Source organism: Schistocerca nitens, chromosome 2 (genome assembly GCF_023898315.1).
Source record: "Schistocerca nitens isolate TAMUIC-IGC-003100 chromosome 2, iqSchNite1.1, whole genome shotgun sequence".
NCBI classification, from domain to species: Eukaryota; Metazoa; Arthropoda; class Insecta; order Orthoptera; family Acrididae; genus Schistocerca; species Schistocerca nitens.
In genome coordinates this window covers 191,795,614-191,817,188 of record NC_064615.1, presented here as the reverse complement: position 1 = coordinate 191,817,188, position 21,575 = coordinate 191,795,614, and the positions used below count along the sequence as shown (strand labels likewise).

The following is a 21,575-nucleotide window of genomic DNA, read 5'->3' as shown; positions in this document are numbered from 1 at the left end:
TGTATGGAGTGTAGCCATGATTGGAAGTGAAACATGGACGATAAATAGTTTAAACAAGAAGAGAATAGAAGCTTTCGAAATGTGGTGCCACAGAAGAATGCTGAAGATTAGATTGGTAGATCACATAACTAATGAGGAGGTATTGAATAGAATTGGAGAGAAGAGAAATTTGTGGCACAACTTGACTAGAAGAAGGGATCGGTTGGTAGGGCATATTCTGAGGCATCAAGGGATCACCAATTTAGTATTGGAGGGCAGCATGGACAGTAAAAATCGTAGAGGGAGACCAAGAGATGAATACACTAAACAGAATCAGAAGGATGTAGGTTGCAGTAGCTACTGGGAGATGAAGAAGCTTCCACAGACTAGAGTAGCATGGAGAGCTGCATCAAACCAGTCTGAGGACTGAAGACCACAACAACAACAACAACAACAATAACCTTTGACATGACCTAAAATCTCCTCTGTATTAAAGGACATAGATTCCACACGCAGTAGTCTTGTAAACTTCCAGTTACTCTATCTGTCAATGAGATACAGAGGACAACAGACGACAGCACCCAGGTTGATACTGTGTTCCCTAACTCAGAAACAATGCAATACAGCTCTGCATTCTTGTATAGTGAACAAAACATGAGACTGATGATTAAAATACTTTTGGGTGTTTTACCACGTAACTGTATAAAATACTTTCATTACTAACTATAAAAGCAACATTTTGACCATATTGTAATGGCTTTCCACAGGGCAAGACTGAGGAAGGCCGTTGTAATAAAGTCAAAATGTTCGTTTTGCAGTACATAATTAAAGTATTTTATACAATGACATGGTACAACATCCAGAGGAATTTTAATTGTCATGACACCGGCCGTGGAAGCCTAAGTAGTTGTGTCAAAAAATGAGATTATGAAATGCATGTCCAGCTTTGTGACTGGATTCGTGTCTCCCTAGCAAACAGAACTCAATGTATTATTTTAAATGGGCGGGGGGGGGGGGGGGGGGGGGGGGGAGGAAGGCATCAAATGTAGATGTGATTTGAAGAGTACCCCAAGTAAGTGCTATAGAGCCATTACTGTTGTGACACATATGGATGATCTGGATAATTTTGGATGATTACTGGACTGTTGTGGTACCTAATTAGGTACAGGTGCCATAGGAAACAACATTAGAAAGTTGATTTTCAACTATGACACACTATAAAATCACAGGATTTTTTTAATAATATGTGAGAAGAAACATTGTTTCGACCCAACAGCATATTCAAATAATTGCTTTCAATTCACCAGCTAATAATCAAATTGAACTTTAAACATTAAAGGTTAAAACAATTGATCCACCAGGAATAATAGTTTTAACCGTTTAACAAATTCTCAGGAGTTGTAGAACACAACATTAAGAACACAACTGACATTTAAATGTGTGTACTTATACCCATTTCTGTCTATAATAACATAGTGCAAAAAAAAGTTTCCCTTTGAGCACATTCAATCAAGACGAAAATTAACTACTGTATGCCAGTGGACATTACAGTTCTTTGGAGAGAGACTGGAGAATCTGGAAAGTTTCGACTTTGTTCTTTTTACATGCAGTTAGTGGCTGAGAATGTTCCAAGCAGTTTATTGACTCAACCTCACCTCCAGACACTGACAGTCTGCGAACTATTTTAGGAACCTCAGATCATTACCTGCTCTTCAGGTCACATACGATGGATGGCTGTGTGTCAAATTGGCTCTTAAGATGGGATTGTTACCTTTTTATCATATGTTACCACATTGTCAACCACAACTAAGCTTGAACTGTGTACATGCAACAATGTTTTTACATGCCTTATTTGAGATACATCCCACTGAAATGTTCCTTTGCTTATTTCATGAAATTCTATGTTCAATTCCATGTGTTGACAAATTTACAATGGCAGAATAGTTACCTGCATATTCCATAGAGCCAATACGGAAAACTCACTACAATGATGTGAGATGTGTCAGTAAATTAAGAAATGAGATTTTTTCTGTAAAATTTGGATGCAGGCTGGTGGTCAACTACGTATTTTAATTTTTATTTTTATCTCAGTATATGGTGTAATTTAGTAGTGTAACAAAATCACACATTTATTAACTATTCATAAATTTGAGATTATGAGTTGTAATACCAAAATAATTTCAATTTGTTTTAAAGCTATTTTCTTTGTGAAGCAACACCTTTAATCCAGAAGAATGGAATTAAATATTTTAATAACTGCATACTTCGGTTCTTTCTGAGCAATTATAAGGACCCTACTGTTTTTGTACCTACTTTATATTTATTAATGCTACAATTACATTTAAATCAAGAGTAGCTCTTCATGACACACTTCGTAAGAAAGTAAATGTATGTGAGGCTGTTGTCAGTATACCAAGCTCTTAAAATAATCACTTACATGAAATCTGAGGATGGATTTTACACACTCATGACACTTAGGCAAAACTGACTCTGTTAGAATGGTTTTAAAGTTTGTAGTGTTTCTGGTTTGCTTGTTGGTATTCTGCCAGCTATGGGTTTATTTATTAATTGTCATTTTTTATGTGTAGCTCATTGTTGCTATCTGAGCTTACATAATAATGTCATTTTGTCATTTGGAGATAGTGAGTGGAGCTGTGGATGCTAGAAATGGAGTGTCATGTCGAGAAATCAGAACATTTATTTGCATCTACATGGATACTCTGCAAATCACACTTACATGCCTGGCAGAGGGTTCATTGAACCTCCTTCACAATATTTCTCTATTATTCCACTCCCAAACAACGCACAGAAAAAACAAACAGCTATGTCTTTTCCTTATTTTATTATGATGATCATTTCTCCCTATGTAGGTCAGTGTGAACAAAATATTTTCCATATATTTTTGGTCACTGAAATTTTGCGAGAAGATCCCACTGCATCGAGAAATGTCTTCGTTTTAATTATGTCCACCCTAAATCCTGTATCATGTCTGCGACACTCTCTCCCCTATTTCTCAAAAATACAAAACATGCTGCTGTTCTCTGAGCTTTCTCGATATACTCTGTTAATACCATCTGGTAAGGATCCCACCTTGCACAGCAGTACTCCGAAAGAGGACGGACAAGTGTAGTGTAGGCAGTCTCTTTAGTGGACCTGTTGCATCTTCTTAGTGTTCTGCCAATTAATCCCATTCTTTGGTTAGCCCTCCCCACAACACTTTCTATGTGATCTTTCCAATTTAACGTAATTGTAATTCCTAGGTATTTAGTCAAATTTACAGCCTTTAGATTTGATTGATTTATCATGTAGCCGAAGATTAACAGATTCCTTTTAACACTCATGTGGATTTAGGTCCAATTGCCTATTTTTGCACCATTTAGATATCTTTTCTACATCATTTTGCAATTTGCTTTGATCTTCTGATGACTTACTAGACAATGAATGACAGCAGCATCTGCAAACAAGCTAATACAGCTGCTCAGATTGTTTCCTAAATCGTTTATATAGATAAGGAACAGCAAGGAACCTGTGACACTACCTAGGGGAATGCCAGAAATCACTTGTTTTACTCAATGACTTCCCATCAATTACTATGAACTGTGACCCCTCTGACAGGAAATCATAAATCCAGTCACATAACTCAGACACTATTCCATAAGCACACAATTTGATTAAAGGCTACTTGTCATACACACAAAATTCAAGCTTTCGCAACCAACGGTTGCTTCATCAGGAAAGAGGAAAGGAGAGGGAAAGACGAAAGTATGTGGGTTTTAAGGGAGAGCGTAAGGAGTCATTCCAGTGTGTGTGTGTGTGTGTGTGTGTGTGTGTGTTTGAGGTTTACGGGCGCTAAACAGCGTGGTCATCAGCGCCCAAACGCATAAAAACAGGAACACATGCAGTGAAGGGACTAAGACGAACAGCGAACAAGGAGAACGGCTAAAAGACACAGACCTGACGCAGTTCCAAATCCTCACATACGGAGGCAAAACAAGAGGAGAAGGAACACACTAAAAAGGAAAGGAAACACAAGGAAAAGAGAACAGAAACCGAAGGGAAACAAGGAGGTAATCGTAACTGGCTGACCTCTTACCTAAAACCTGGGTGAGCCAGACACCCAGCAGCACATTAAAACCCTCTCCCTAAAATCCGAGGCAACAAATTGGACAGGACACAAAACCGTAAGACCTTAACGACAGTCGTTGCGTCATCTTGCAAAACAGAGGGCAAATCCGGTGGCAAAGAAACCACCGCCCTCTGGTCAGAGAATAAAAGACAAGTCAAGTAAAACGTGGTGGACAGTAATCTGGACGCCACAAGCACTGCAGATTGGGGGGTCCTCCCACCAGAGTAAAAAACCATGCGTTAAGGGACTGTGCCCGATGCGGAGGCGAGTGAGGAGAACCTCATCCCGCCTGCATGACTGGTAGGACGTACGCCATGGCCGCGTGGTGGCCTTGACTAGACGCAGCTTATTGTCACCGACTGCCAGCCACTCCTCTTCCCATTGATGCACAACACGAAAACGCAGGAGGGAGGTAACAGCATGGAGGGGGACGGCACATTCAACAACGTGAGGGAGGGAACATGCATCTTTGGCAGCCACATCCGCCAGTTCGTTGCCCCTAATACCCACGTGCCCCGGCACCCAGCAGAAGGAAACCTCCTTCCCCTGCCGTTGCAGGTGGAGTAGTGCATCATGGATGTTCTGGATGACCATATCCGCTGGGTACAAGTGTTGCATGGTCTGAAGGGCACTCAGGGAGTCAGAACAGATGAGGAACTTAAGACTGGTAACACACCTCATCTGCTCCAATGCCCGCAAGATCGCAAACAATTCGACATCAAAGATGGTAAACGCCGCAGGAAGCCGTAACTTGACGACTCAATCAGGGAAAACAACAGCACAACCAACAGAGTCCCCCTGTTTAGAGCCATCCGTAAATACTGGTACATGGTCAGGATGCTGGTTTAAAATATCATAAAATAAGGAGGTAAAAACAAACGCAGGAGTGCAGCTCCTCCGGTACTCCGACAAGTCGAAAAGGACGCTGGGCCTCTGGAGCAACCAGGGAGGCAGGCGAGTAAAACCTTGTCGTTGGGGGGCCACACGCTCCACACCAAGGGACTCAAGCAAATGCTTGGCACGAATTCCAAATGGTCTTGTTGCCCTGGGACGACTGGAAAATCCCGGGAGCAGAAAGACTTACCATAGGGGGAAAAGAGGACAGGTATACACTCGCGCACACACACATATCCACCTGCACATACACAGAGACAAGCAGACATTTGTAAAGGCCTTTTTTTGTGAACATACTTGGAACATTTAGCTATACATTGAGCATACTCAATGTAGCCTCCATCAGCTGTGATGCATCTGGCCCAATGTTCTTATCATGATGTAAATGCACTTTGGTAAAATTCTGGGGATTGACTTATACACCATTGCTTGACACAGGAAATACGGTCTTCCTCACGATCAAACGTTTTACCATGCAGGTGGGCCTGCAGACGACCAAAGAGGTAAAAATCAGATGGAGCCACGTCCGGACTGTAGGGAGGATGAGGAACTATTTTCCAACTCATTTCCCTGATTTTCTCCTGCATCATAAGGGCTGTATGGGGTTTGGCATTGTCATGGTGTAGTCTGATGAGCTGATCCTGAGGCTGTGGTCTATGGGCCTTGATGGCACGTCACAGCCTGTCCAATGACAAACAGTAATGGTCCCGGTTAATTGTGGGGCCAGGTTCCAAAAAGTCAATGAAAATGACACCACATTGATCACAGAAGGAGGAGGCCATCACCTTCCAGCCTGCTGTTCTTGAAAGTCTTTGTTTCTTCTTCCGATGAGAACCCAGATGACGCCACTCCATGGAATGGGTTTTGCTCTCTGTTTCGGACAGAGACAATTATGTTTCATCCCAGGTAATGACGCCATCAAAACACTGCTTCCACTCTTCAGTAAAGGTCTTCATGAGACCCTCGCACACATTCTTCCTCATCGTTTTCATTTCTCTTGTCAATAATCTAGGCACCCAACATGCACAGATTTGTCTGAACCCTAGTGTCTGTACCAGTGATACCACATTACCCAATGACAAATGAGTCATTTCAGGAAGCTATCGTGTCGTCACACATCTGTCATTTTGGATGATTTGATCAATGGTCTTATTCACATGCTGTCAATGGTCTTCCACATCGTGGATTGTCCAGTAGAGAGAAATAACCTTCTTTAAACCTCTGCAACCACCGCTGGATACTGCTGCGATCCACTGTGTCCTCCCCATAAACAGTGAGCAACTTCATGTGAATCAATGCGGAAGAGTCATCACCGGTCTTGAAGAGGAACTCCATAACCAACTGTTGTTGCAACCTGACATCTACTTCACGGTCCATTACGGCGCACGTGTAAATGAAAGGAAATACTTTTATATACCAACTTATAGCGAAATGTTCCAAGTATGTTCACAAAAAATTCATTCTCCTTGTGCAAAAAATAAAAAAATTACAGACGACTGTGCAAAACCTTTTGAACTCCCTTTGTATGTTCCAAAATCCTGCTGCAAATTGATGTTAATGATGTGGGCCTGTAACTCGGTGAATTACTCCAATTGCCTTTCTTGAAAATTGGTGTGACTTCTGCAACTTTCCAGTCTCTGAGTACAGATCTTTTCTCGAACGAACAGTTATGATCATTTAGTATGGGGCTACTGCATCAGCGTGCTCTGAAAGGAACTTAATTAGTATACAGTCTGGACCAGAAGAGTTGCTATTATTGAGTGGTTTAAGAGGCTTCACTACTCCCGAGGATATCTACTTCTCAGTTACTTATGTTGGCAGCTGTTTTTGATTCGAATTCTGGAATATTTACTTTGTCGTCTTTGGTGAGGGAATTTCAGAAGGCTGTGTTTAGTAACTCTGCTTTAGCAGCACTGCCATTGAAAATATTTCCATTGTTATCATGCAGAGAAGGTACTGATTGTCTAGCTGCTAGCATACTTTACATACAACAAGAATCTCCTTGGATTTTCTTCCAGATTTTGAGATAAGTTTCATTGGGGAAACTATTCTACGTATCCCGCATTGTAGTCCACACTAAATTTTGAGCATCTACAAAAGATCGTCAATCTTGGGAATTTAGCATTCATTTAAATTTGGTATGCTTTTTTCCTTGTTTCTGCGATAGTGTTCCAGCTCCTTTTGTGTACCAAGGGAGGATCATCTTCATCATTTTTTAATTTACTTGGTATTAATCTCTCAATTGCTGTCAGTACAATGTCTTTGAATTTGAGGCACACCTGGTCTGCCACTTAGATTGTTAATCTGGAAAGAGTGGAGATTGTCTCTCAGGAAGGTGTCAAACAAATTTTTATCTGCTTTTTTGAATAGGTATATTTTTCACTTATTTTTGGGGGATTTGGGAGTTATGGTATTCAGTCTTGATATGGCACCTTGTATTCACCAATCCCTGTATCCATTTTGATGCTCGTTGTTAGCTCAGGGATATGTCCAACATATTCTTCTGCTTGAGTTCAACACAGGGGTGACAGCAGCAGAGGCAGCCAGAAACATTTGCATCATGTATGGGAATAATACCATTGGACAGAGCACACTAAGTAAATGGTTTTCTCGTTTTGAGGAGGACTGTTTTGACATTAGTCACTCTCCACATTCAGGAAGAACTTTGGGGCTTGATTAAGATCATTTAAACGCATTAATCCACAGTGATCCGTGAGGACTGACAGGTGTGAAGAGCTGTGATCCTTCCACCATCGTGCGATATTTGCATGCAATGGGGAACATTAAAAAATTGGGTGTATAGGTAGTACATGCTCTAACCCAAAATCACAAAAATCAGCAGGGTGGGCATATTTACATCTCTGCTTCATCATCATCAAATGGCTCTTGAAAAACATCAACCATTCCTAACCTGTATCATTACTGGTGGCAAGAAATGATGTCTTTATGTTAACATAAGAAAAAGAAAGGAATGGTTGAACCCAAAAAACGCAATAACTCCCCATAAGAAGATCTGTTTGCATCCACAAAACATAATGATATGCATTTGGTGGAACAGCGACAGTGTGCTATGAATTGCTTCCCTGAGGCAAAACAACCACTGCCGACATTTATTATCAACAGCTGAGACGTTGAAGACGCAATCCATGAACAACGACCAGAAAGACTGCGTGAAGTAATGTTACTCTAAGTTACACCTGGTTGCATTCTGCTAGACTGACAAAAAATACTGTACAGGAGTTAGGCTGGGAAATCATTCCACACCCACCATATTCACCCGACTTTGCACCTTCAGATTTCCACGTTGTTCACAATCTATCGAACAATCTTCAAGAAACACCTTTCTGGAGGGAAAAAGCACTTCGAATATGGGTCGACGAGTTCTTCGCTTCAAAACCATATGATTCCTACAGTTGTGGAATCGAAATGTTACCCCAGCATTGACAGCCCCCTTGTAAATAGTTAAGGAGACTAAACTATTAATGAGTAAAGTCATAGTAATGTGTATTGTTGTGTTTATTAAACTTACGGAAAAATGCTACGAACGTGTGCACCACCCCAATATATTCATTCGTTTACAATATTAACAGAAGGGTAAAATATCCTTTTAAAATGACACGACACACGCAATTATGATAGAAAACATAAATAAATTATTGCAGAAATTCTATACCATCACTGACTGCATAGTTTTGTCACAAGTGAATAAATTCATTACATTATATACACTATTTTGACACTTTAATGTAAACTGTTATAAAAATCTGAAGTGACAATATAATTATTGCGATCCAATAATGTGAAGGAAAACAAGTACATTTGTAAAGAATCACTGATTGGCATACCCCAGGGACTACTACTCATCTATTTCTTACTTTGCTTATAATATCACATTTTCTTCATGAAGTGTAAGTGTTGTATCTCAAGTGCATGTGTCTAGCACACAGGTCTGTGATAATCTTGTGTCAACTGCAGTATTGCTTCTACTGATTATGAAAAAGTGAGAGGGTGAAGCTAGTGCTGGGATACAACCTATTCCTCCCAAACAACATGAAGAGGGGACAATGCTGGACATCACCATCCAAGTCAGGTCATCAACAACAGTGTCATTTCGCCTCTCTGACAAACAGGAGAAACAGTCACAACTTAACCAAGTTCAGTGACAACCAGACTTGTGATTGGACACTGTTGGTCTACACTTTTAATCTATTAGCAGGCAAATTCAACTGAACACCTTTCAGTCACCTAGGTGACATAAGCAGGTAGACGCCGTCTGTACACTCAATTCTGAATTTTCCATTGTTTAATTAATTTTTAATTCCATAGATGTAGCTTAAAATTGGTGTAAAATACAAATAAATTGTCAGCATGTTACCATATTTCTCACTATTGAGTTTATAAACTGATTGACTCATTTTTCAGCATAGTAAAAGGTCACTGATCCATGAAACATAAAGTAACTAAAACTTAACAGTACTAAAACTCATTATACACATACAAAGACTGACGCCACAAACTTTATTTTCTCATATGTTTCTAATTTTTACATAGCACAAAACTATCAAATATTAACACTTCATAGCACAGCTTCAGAGTACATCAGTGTCTTGATAGGTTTATATTTTGAAACTGAAGTATAACCCTATCAAGTCTCATTCTGTTAGGAAACAGATGTGCCCAGCGACTGTATTTATTTCAAGTGCCGAAGAGTAAACATCCTATAGCTACATCTGAAATTTGCTAGCCACCTTATAAGGAGAGGTGAAGAACATGTTAATTACCATTACCATTCCTTGTTCTTTCTGTTCCATTCACAAATGGTGTCTGGGAAGAACAGCTATTGGTAATCCTCTGAATAGGCTCAAATTTCTCTGATACTACCAGCTTGATCTCCACATGGCATGCATTTAAGAGAAGGTTTGTCTTATATATATCTGTGTCTGACATAGCCTTTTTTACAAGTTGTGTTATGTGCTTGCCCAATATTAAATTGCTATAAATGCTTACTACAAGATATTTTACGTTGCTTTCAATGACTGATCACCAATAATGTAATCAAAGAATGATGACTCTATCCACATATTTATGTACAATATGTTGAACATGTTCGAGTTTAGGACCAATTGTTGATCTGAGCATCAAGCATTTGGCCTCTGCTACTCTTTGTACGCTTCACTACAACTTTCTGGCATTGAGGCTACACTATATACAGCATTCTTACGGAGCTTCTGATGTCAGCCCACATGTCATTTATATATGTTGCAAACAGTTGCAGTCATATAGCACTTTTTTGGAGCATTCATCATGCTACTTTCATATCTTACAATTTATTTTCATGCTAAGTTATGTACGGTAGGTAATCTCCAAGTCAATCAAAAAACTGGTCTGATATTCTGTGAGCTCTTTTTCATTTCACTAGTTGACAGTATGGAATCCTAATGAATGCTTCCTGGAAGTCAAGGAACACAGCATCTGCCTCAGAAACACTATCTCCTGTTTTATAGATGATCTTGCACAGTACCATGGCACTACTGCATGTAACTAGCCACCTTGCATGTCACATATAAGTCTGTCCTTGCACTTATTACACATAAATTGACTTATGTATAAAAACCAGTTTCCGGAAGAGAACAGCAGACAAGAATATCTCCACTTTTTTTTCTGGAATGAATTAGTTTTTAAGTTCAGCACTGAAAACATATTTGAAATTCTAACACACCACTTTCTCTCTCTCTCTCTCTCTCTCTCTCTCTCTCAAACACACACACACACACACACACACACACACTCACACACACACACACACACACAAAGACACTATGTACTTACACAGTTCAACAGCAGATAAGCTGTCCGAAGTGGCCCCCGCATCCCGCGAGCTCCCTCCGTAAAGATCTGACAAATCAGGCGGAGCCGAACTCACTCCTTGTGTTGGTGATGAAGCACCCTCAGTTTTTGCAGCAACAAGTTGTGCCATGCTCGCAAGAGAGTCATTTTCGACAGCTGTTCCACTGGGCATCTGACCCTGATCAGCACGAGTCCGAGATTCATCAACATAATCGGGCATTTCCATTTTGACGGGAGGGTTTGGCGTGGGTGGCACAATTTCAGTGGTGTCTGGGGTCTGATCCGTAACTGGCCTTCTGGCTGGAGAAGGTGGTGGTGGTGGGGACCCACTTCCCTCATCGTCACATTTCCTACTGGTCACAGACACTGCAGCAGGTTTTGCGATTGGCTGCTGAGTAGATGACCAACGGCGGCGTTTATTAGGTGGTGACTCCGGGCGTCGTTCTATATTAGAGGTGGTGGGAAAAAAGGCCGGAGCCTGAGGGGGACTTCGCGGAGACGACGTACGCTGCCTGTTGTGTCGCAAGAGCCCAATATGGCCACTGTTACTGACAGAGGCTTCAGTCTCATGAACTGGTGGTGGTGGCGGTGGTGGTGGAGGAGAGTCCGTCAAGTCCACCTGTAGAAAGTTTGAATACGTTACATAACTGCACCCCTATTATTTCTAAATAAACGTTACAAAAACTTTAGATACAACTTCTGACATAAATATCACTGTCATAGGTTACATATCACACTTACCAGATAGTTACTCATCAACATAAACTTAAACAAAGCATCATAAAAATGTAAGGCTCACTACTTACCACGACACAAATATAACAATTTTCAAATTAGAATCAAGTAATTAATTTTATAATGTAATGCAAGGCACATAAATATAACTCTCCTCTTTCCCTTAAGGTCAACAGTAATATTCAAAGTGTATCACTAGCTAATCTCCCAGTTCCTTACCAATTACTAATTACAAATTAACATATTATTATTATTATTATTATTATTACTACTACTACTACTACTACTGCTGCTGCTGCTGCTGCTGCTATCTTTCACGAAGTCTTCAAATTCAACCAACCAAATTATAGGTCCCATGATCAAGAAGCATTGTTACTGTGACTCATGGAAAAAAAGGTCAAACGGAAAAAAGGTCAAAACGATCACAGAATATTAGCCATTTAATTCATGCAGGCACTACACTGAAGCTAAGGTAACAGAATTTTACTGTAAAGTGGACATCTGTGAATACAATTCTGAAAAACCATTTTTTTGAAATCTCTAGAACGCTGAATAGCTGCCAGCAAAATGTTTACATTATTGTTCAGTTTTTGAAAGTTGTTGTTCATCCATAGGACTTCTATTCTGGATGTAGCAAACTTCCTCGTAAAACACCTAATTGCATACAAAATTTAGAGGAAAAACCTACATAATTTACAGTAAAATTTTAATCTACACTGTGAGGCATCTATCAACACACAAGCAATAACCAAATTCAGTACAACATAGACACATGTAATTAGTGTATGTGCCCCCTCCAGGAAGTAACCAATCACTTCTTCAGAATCGAGAAGTATGTCTTCTATGTGGATTTTGAAATTCTTTTGTCTGATAACATCCAATGTTGCTTTGCATTTGATGGAAGTATCTTCCATGTACTGTTCACAAGCAAGTTTTTGGTCAGGGTTGGGGTTCCGAATCTCAGTCGGTAAAATCGGAACTATTAAATGATAATTTTGTTGTCTGTCTGACTTACAAACACTTTTACTCAGGAACAGGTACAGGTATCAAATTAAAATTTATGTCAAATACTAAGGTCTATGGTCCATTGGCATCTAAGCCAACAGAGTCAAAATATACAGACATTTATGCCACATATTTCAATACTCACAAACTCACTCATCAAAACCTACAGCATACTTCCCATTGATAATTTATAATTCTATCACATAATAATTATTTTTTTTAATTTTTTGTCTCTATTTTAAAACTCCCTTCCTTCAGGAACACATACAAGCAAAAAGGTTGAAATTTATGTCACATACTACAGTCTATGGTCCCTTGGTAGAGTAAATAATTTAAGCTGAGTAAATAATTTAAGCTTCTAAGTCAAGCAATCAAGAGATATGGGCATATATGTCCCAGCTAACATCCAGTAATCTATCAATTAATAAAGAGGTGCTACAAATGATTTACTCATTTTCAAAATCTTATATTTTTCAAAGTACAGGGTGAGCACAAAGTCTTGCCCTGATTATAAAAATTTATAACAGAATAATCGTTTGACATAATAAGTTACATTTGATGCCATTACACAGGTTAGTGTTACTAGTTTTTTCACTTACCTTAGTAAACCTCAATGTATGCTCCCTTGGTAGCTTGGAAAGTCAAGGCGGTATTCCAGTTCCCGCCAGGTGTTTTGTAACTTGTGTTCTGTCACAGTACCCACAGCAGCTTGTATCCTAGCCTCCAGTTCGTCAACGTCAGCAACTGGTGTGACGAAGAGTCTGTCCTTGATATAGCCCCAGGAAGTAAAGAGGCTTAATCTCTGGAGAGCGGGGTGGCCGGGAGTTGGACCGTGCCTTCCAGTCCACTGATCTGGAAATTATTCCCCTCTCCAGACATTAGACCCCTTGACCTTTTTTTTTTTTTTTTTTTTTTTTTTTTTTTTTTTTTTTTTTTTTTTTCTGGGGCTATATCGAGGACAGAGTCTTCGTCACACCAGTTGCTGACATCGATGAACTGACGGCTAGGATACAAGCTGCTGTGGGTACTGTGACAGAACACATGTTACAAAACACCTGGCAGGAACTGGAATACTGCCTCGACGTTCTCCGAGCTACCAAGGGAGCATACGTTGAGGTTTACTAACATAAGTGGTCTTAAAAAAAAAACTAGTAACACTAACCTATGTAATGGCATCAAATGTAAATTATTATGTCAAACGGTTATTCTGTAATAAATTGTTACAATCAGGGCAAGACTTTGTGCTCAACCTGTATTACATGTACACACTTGACTGGTACATGAATAGAGCCATAAACTCACCAAGTTTGCATTGAGCCCACCAGTTGAAGGTTACGAGTGCAATGTCTTTGCAAAATAGTGACAAAGCAAGAAAAAAGTTTGTGTGTGTTGGAATATGTAAGATGTTTATCTGTTATAACAGTGCAGCATACATTCAGAAGGAATTATGGAAAATAGACCAGAAGGAATTATGAAAAATAGAGCACTGTGCACTGATACCGGTCCAGTTCTCTTTGTTCCCCAGGACACTTGACCTAACACCATGTGACTTTTTCTTTTGGGGATACATTAATGATCATGTTTAGTCAACCACCCTCAGTGCCAAGAATACCTGAACAGCTAGAAGAACACATCAATGCTGTTGTGGTGACCATCAACAGGATGTTGCTACTCATGGTACAGAATGAACTTGACTACTGCTTGGACACTTGTCATGTGACCAGAGGAGGCATTCATCGAAGAGTGCAAAATGTAAACTCGGTGGGTTTATGGTTCGCTTCATCCACCAATCTTACTTGTATATGTAATGCTTTGGAAAATATACAGGGTGTTACAAAACTATTCATTCAAATTACTACAGGAGGTAGAGAACATCAAAATAAATATATTTCGTTATGTTATATATGGTGCCTGACAGCAATGCTAGGAACGATTCACACACAAGGTAGTACAGCATGTTAATTACAGCAGTAGGCATAATCCGTAACACTTCAGGCAGGGGGGGTTACCTACATAGTCTTGGATGTTATTGAATTTAGCATATGTTAAAATTCAGGAGTAAGTAAGAAACACATATTTTTTGTTTTCTCCACAAAAATTCCTGCCCTGAGACACAGGCCGCCAAAGATGACACTGCGAACACCATCTTGAAGATGCGAATTTCGGAACAAGTTTTTAAATGCTGTACCTCTGTAACAGTTCTAGATATTTTGTTAGAGTTTTTTTTATTAGAAACATAATTGCTTTATGATTACAATGATATCCTCCGTTTGGACAAATCTGTCAAAATTCTTTTACTGTTGCCTTTTGAACTTTTTTCTCTATAATTTAAATTTAATTCCCCCCTCCCGAAAATGCCACTCCAGAAAAGTTAGATTTTTGTTGTTGTTGTTGTTGATTAGAACCATGTAGTACTTTATTCTCTGTAAAGGAGAGGTTCCACTTTTAAGTTGGACAGGTTTTATTTTAAAAAATCTTTTTTAACTTTGAATGGTAACGTACGTCTTCACTGAAATTGTTTCTTACTAATTATTTTGTTACAATGCTTATTTCTATTGTCTTTGTTGCAGTTATTTCTTACACTTTGTTGTAGTTTCTTGTCAGCTTATTGTTGTGGTTGTTCACTGCCGGCTTAGGTATTGTAGTTGTTCAACGCTAATTTGTTTACTGAAGAGGCTTCTAAGAAATCTGAGACCATCCAGTGAGTTCTGTGTTTTCATGAGGAATTTGCCATTTGACACAGTTGCAGTGGGTTTTGTGAAAAGGACTGTTTGAAATGTCTTCTGACTGGGGCCACAGGGGAGTGAAGTGTTACTAACTTTTTGCGTATCCATAAAAGAGTGATACATAAGACAAACATAAATTGACTTCATTCAGGTTGGGAGTAAGTGTTCTTATTTGAAGACTGTTCCAATGTGAAGATGTTTCCAGTGATGACTTTTTGTGTTCTAAATGTTTTGACACAATAACGACAATGATAGTATCTGGACAAGGTGAATATGGTGCAGATACAGGAAGAACTAAACACCCTGAATCAGTCAACTATAGAGGTAGGTGTTAGTCCTGTTAAGAAACCGTGGTCAGTGAAGTCGAGTCATAAGCTCAAGGCATCAAGAAAGCACAGAGAAATTACTAAAGCTATGGGCAAATACACTACAGCAAAACTGACCACACTCTTCAAAGCAGAAATTCCATCTTCAGAAGAAAATGAGCCAAAGCACTCTTGCATTTCTTGCCACGAATTTTTTACAAATATCAATTCAGCTGTTGAATATTGTGCATCCTACAGTGAAAAGGTGCAAGTTTTAACTATTATTCCAGAGACATTTTCAAAGGAAACAATTTTGAACCACATCCCATCAGTATCAAAGTATATGGTAGACAAATCAGGAAATGTGAGGCCTGTAAAAGGAGTCTTTGGAAGACCAGATCCCTATTATGGTCATCCTGTACAAGCAGCTCAAGCTCAAATAGTGCAGTTATTTTATCTGGAAGATAATGGGACTGTTCTCGCCAGAGTGCCAACGAAAAAAACCATAACTGTAACAGCTGAAGGTCAAAAAGTTGTGAAAGTGAAGAGGTTTATGACTCACAGTATTAAAGAAACTTTTGCAATTTATAAGAGCAACTATACAACTTCACATATTGGAAGATCAAAATTTCATGCACTACGACCTAAATGGGTAGTTCCACACCCACCTAGAGATGTCTGTTTATGTACGTACTGTGCGAATTTTGAACTTTGTGTGGTAACTTTGAAGAACTTACTGGAGCACTTGACATAGGACACCTTGGTTGGGTGTGTGAAGTCATTAGTGGTCTGTGACGTAAAGCGACAGACTTGTTTGTTTCCAGAATGTTGTGACTGCCCTCGAAACTTTACACACACCTGGCCTGGAAGAGACATAGCAGATAACTCTGCAGAAATTACATATGTGACATGGGAGGAAAATAAACTAATTAAGAACACTGTTGCCTTTGACAGTTTCATTGATGAACTTGGTAAATGATCACTGAAAGCAGTAACACACCAGCATCTGAAGAAATTGCAACAACAACTCATTGCAGAAGTGAAAGGGTGTATACAGGCTGAAGAACAATGTTTAGTGCTTAACTGTGATTTTGCTGAGAACTCGTCTGTAATTCTCCCACAAGAAGTATGTGGGTATCATTGGAGTAATGACCAGGTTTCAATTTTTACAGGAGTGACAGATTTTCAAAACAAGACCACAAGTGTTGCAGTTATAAGTCATGACACAGGACACAGCTTAGCACGTGCTTTGCTAGTAATGCGCAAAATTCTTCAACTACAAACAGGGGCAGAGAAGATCATTATTATTTCTGATGGTGATCCTAGTCATTTTAAAAATTGTTACCAGCTGTTTGAGTTGAGTAAGTCACTTGTGCCAACTGACTGGGTGTACAGTGGTGCTGGTCACGGGAAGGGGCCTTGTGATGGTGTAGGAAGGCCTGCTGAAGCACCGTAATCTTTCCAGACCAAATATAGCTGTGATTCAGAATGCTGAGGATTTTACGAGAGTCATGAAATCTTACACATCCACAGCCCTCATTCTTTTGTCCAAAGAGGAAATCGAAGAATTCCGCAAGCAGAAAAAAGAAGAAGGGTCCAAACAAACTACTACTGTGAAAGGAATTCAGAGGACACCTTCTGGACTCAAAGTGATGTGCGAACTCATATTGCACGCACTTTAAAGAGCAAGAAAGGAGAAATTTCGTTCGTTTGGCCAACACCTCAGAAACAGCAGGATAATATTCAGATTCACAACCTGAGAAGGGGGATGTTTGTGGCATGTGTGTATGACTGTGACTGGTGGACTGCAGAGATTATAGACATGAGTTACGAGTTAAACGAAATTGTAGTGATCTTTATGCTACCACGTGGACCAGCTGCTGGACATAGGTTTCCAGCTGAAGGACAGCAACAATGCCATCAGTGCTCACTTCCTATTCACAATGTTTGGAAGATTGTAAGAGCCCAGTTCCTATTGGTTCAACAGGAAAGCATCCCTCTATATCAAAGGAAGATACTGAAGCAGTGGAACACATTTTTAGTTCCTTGACTGGCTAATTTCCGTACAAAACAGAGTGCGCAGAAGTTGTATAAATTGAAACATTGAAGTCTTTGGACCTTTCACATACACTCTGGAACCATTTAAAATGCTTGAAAAATGAGTCTCTTCCACATTTTTCAAAACTAAAATTATGTTAAATAAGGCTAGTTTTTGATTTTTACGAGCCTGTTATGTGATAATGTGGTAATAAAACATGTTTTATGTATGGAAAAAATTTCAATTGTTTATCAAACCTGTTCAACCTAAAAGTGGAATCTCTCCTTTTCAGGGAATGTAGAACTATATGGTACAAATCAACAACAAAAAATAAAAATTTTATGGATTGGCATTTTTGAAAATGACATGAATGGAGTCATAGCTACAAATAGAGTGCCCCAGGGGTTGTCTGAGACAGGCACATTCTACAAGCTGTTTCTGCAAAATGCTTTGTGCCTGAAATTTCATCAAAGAAGGCCTGACATGTTGCTGCTATGTCCTCATTTTTCATGAGGTGAGCCAAGTAACAAGACAGCTCAACAATGAAGGTGCCCATCCAGAATACAGAGTTGCCAAAACGTTGGGAAGCTGTCATAAGCAAGAATGGAGATTACATGGAAGGCATGTAAAATATTTTGTAAATTAAATTATTTTCTTCAGTTCTGTCGTATAGTGTGCAGAACTTTTGAAATAACCCTCACATTGTTTATAATTATAAGTTGAATTAATAAATACTATAAAGCCTTAAAACCCCTTTACTACTTTTGAAACTCGTGGTACATGTGACATACTAATTCACCATTATAGGTGCAGGCAATAAGCTAGTTGGGTATAAATAAGCTTCATTATAATCTACACACTAAGCATGGCATGCATTTAAACTGTGAAGGAAAAGGTTCATAGCTGATCGTGTCAGCAATATAATTAAAGAAAGTCTACAATGAAATAAAACTGTCTATGAAAACAGTTTGTTAACATCTTGCACTTGAGCTCGATGCTAAAAGTAACACTAGAAAGGGAAAATGTTAAAAATAAATCTCTTACTGTAATGCAAACAAATATTTGCTGCATTATAATCAAAATAGTAGAATTAGAACATTTCCTGAAAATGTTGTTTTATGTCTGTCAGAACAATGGCTTTAAGATGATAGGCAGCATTTTATCTTCCTTGAGTTTATTCCTTTGGGACACTATGTGCAGAAATGAAAGAATGAATGCAGAGAATACCGCTATTGTTCGCTTATGTATGTAGGGACAGATCTTAATGTGAGATGTAAATACCAGTGGCAGCTGCTGAGGCATTACATTGGTGGTGCCAACAAAAAAACAACCAACAACTTACATATTTCATAAGATATTATATCAAACAAAACATATAGAGAAACAGAAATAAACACTTATTACAACAGTGCTCTTCTTATGCACAGTAAGAGATTGATATATTCCTGGAGAACATGATAGCAAGTAATTGTATGAGAGAGAGAGAGAGAGAGGGAGGGGGGGGGGTTGCTTTAGCTATCTTTTTTGCATGTCTGCATGAGATGTAAAAAGTAACACAAACTTCGAAAATCTCTCTCGCACACACAAATGCACACGTGTGCACTCATATCAACAGCAGAACTCTTCACTCCTCACAGGGTATGTTTAGTCACTTTTACATGGCAGTCATAAAAGAAGGTGTGTTTTGATGTATAGTTGCTTAAGATACCAGTGGAGATCGGGCCTGAACTACCACACAACACCACCACCAATGTCAGCTAACAATTGCACTCTAGCCGTTACTGAATGATATATGTGCTCCGCTTTGCCTTGAGTTGTTGGTTCTTTCCTTTTCTTATTTTGAAATGAGTGGAGAGAGCAATCTTACTCTGTCACAGGGTTTGAATATGACTCTCACGACACCAGATGGAATCAGCGATCCAGATGTACATTATTACATTGGTCCTGCCTTCTCAGGAGCACAGAAAACAGATGTAGACTGCCAGCCCTGTGAGAGGGAGGCGTGGCTTGTACCCCCACTTGCTCTTATTCCCTCAACAGCCAAAACTCATCGTTTGTTTTACGTTTGTGGTTGACTGCCAGAAAACTGTCCGCTACAACATGAGTGCCAGTACGAGAGATAATAGAGCATGTATAAATTATTCGAACTTGTAATCTGTATTTTGCGAAGCAAATTTAATCAAATTACCAAAATTTAAAATTAAAAGCACTGTACTCGCCAAAAGTAGCAACTCCATGACTTTGGGGAGACTGCTTCAAAATAATTAGTAGGAACAATATTGTAAATTGATTCATCGCTCCTTGTTGTTGGCAGATAAATCTGTCATCTCAGATTGAAATGTTCATTTTACACATGATTGACTTTTCATAGGATAGTATCCCTATGGCACTCAGATGTTGTTCTTTCATGGTGTTTCGTAGGAACGTTTTATTCTCTTGAGCATTGAGAAAATGTTCAAATGTGTGTGAATTCGGGAGGGGGTGCGTAGTCCGTGGCATGGCGCCTCTAATTGCTCGGCCACTCCACGCAATGATAGCAAGAAAATGAATTCATTATCTTGCAGTCTTTGTTTATATGAACCAGCTTTTTCAATAGTAGAAGGTAGTTTTATACTCTCACTTGTTTCAGTGACTTTCATAACAGTAATAAGAGTTCTCCCTGTTTTCAAAAACATCTTTTACTACTCGCAAATGGTAATTCCATCTCGTCACACACACGGGGCAAGCTTTTTTGAATGATGCTATGCAACACTTTTGATATCTGTGGTGAGTTAGAAAAGAAAGAAGAATTACCTGAAAGATGTGCAAAAAAGTTGCAGGCCTTATGATTAACAGAGACTGCTGTAGACATAAGGTTGAACTGATGCGCATAACAATGGATGTATTTTGCATTTGGATATTTGTCTTTAGTTAATTTCTGAACCCCGTTCGACTTGCCACTCATAACGTTTGCACCATCGTAACTCTGAGCTATTAGTTTTGCTCAATCATTGCCAATTAATGGTTGAATGTCTTTCAGAATACTCTCACTATAGTATGAGCAATCTGACTTTCTGGATTAACAAAGTTCCAAAATCTTTCAACAGGTTTTCCCTCAACAACATAACGCAAAACAATAACCAATTGAAATTTGCAAGATACAATTGTGCATTCACCCGCCATTATTGCAACATAATCGGCACGTTTTATTTCTTTACGAACTTCATCATGGTACACTTTCAATGTGCACTGCAGTAGTTTGCTGTGAACAGTCTTAGAAATGCCTTTGCACACTGATGTCTGAATGAGATGTACTTGAAGATCTTTATCCAGTTCCGCAGTGAACTGAACTAGCTCACAAAAAATCCCCTTATTTTGAGAGGCATCAGATTCATCGTGTCCCCTGAGAGCCAGTTCCAAAGCACCACGGAACCGAATACAGTTTACAATTAAATTCAATATATATTTATTCTTTTCTACACATTTGTTGTGGCTTTCAAGTGTTAGTCTATATTGTGAATCTAATTTCTGCGGAATGTTGGTTTTGCCTAGAAATGAAAGACTAAGCACATTATTTATGTGTCACTTTGACATTTCATTTTAGACCATATATGCCCAATATCAGTTATTCCAGTCATAAACCAATGAACATCTCCCCCAAATGACACACAAGGAAAACAAATACAGCATTGCTTTCTTCACAATCACAAATCCATTTCTTCTTTTGGTAAATTTCTGGATTGCTTTTTTGTTTACTGCTACAGCTTCAGATTCGAGAGTGGCCTACCTAGTGTTTTTTATCTGAGAGTCCTCTCGCTAAACGGCATTTTTAAAAACTCATTTACTTTGTTCATGTTTGCTTTTTTCGCAGTCAACTGAATTTTTCCATACAGATAACACTGTGCAGACAGTTACATATGGTCAATTACCTGACCTCGCAG

At 39.1% G+C, this 21,575-nt stretch overlaps 1 protein-coding gene across 15 annotated transcripts in view; it reads right to left on the bottom strand.

Moving 5' to 3' along the window:
- LOC126235879 (broad-complex core protein isoforms 1/2/3/4/5-like) overlaps positions 1-21,575 on the bottom strand; it is a 514,245-nt gene that overhangs the window by 443,266 nt on the left and 49,404 nt on the right. For all 15 annotated transcript variants that reach the window (XM_049944791.1, XM_049944789.1, XM_049944794.1 and 12 more), the window contains exon 4: positions 10,829-11,465. In XM_049944791.1, the coding sequence (XP_049800748.1) occupies positions 10,829-11,465 (637 nt within the window). The remainder of the gene's footprint in view (positions 1-10,828; positions 11,466-21,575) is intronic.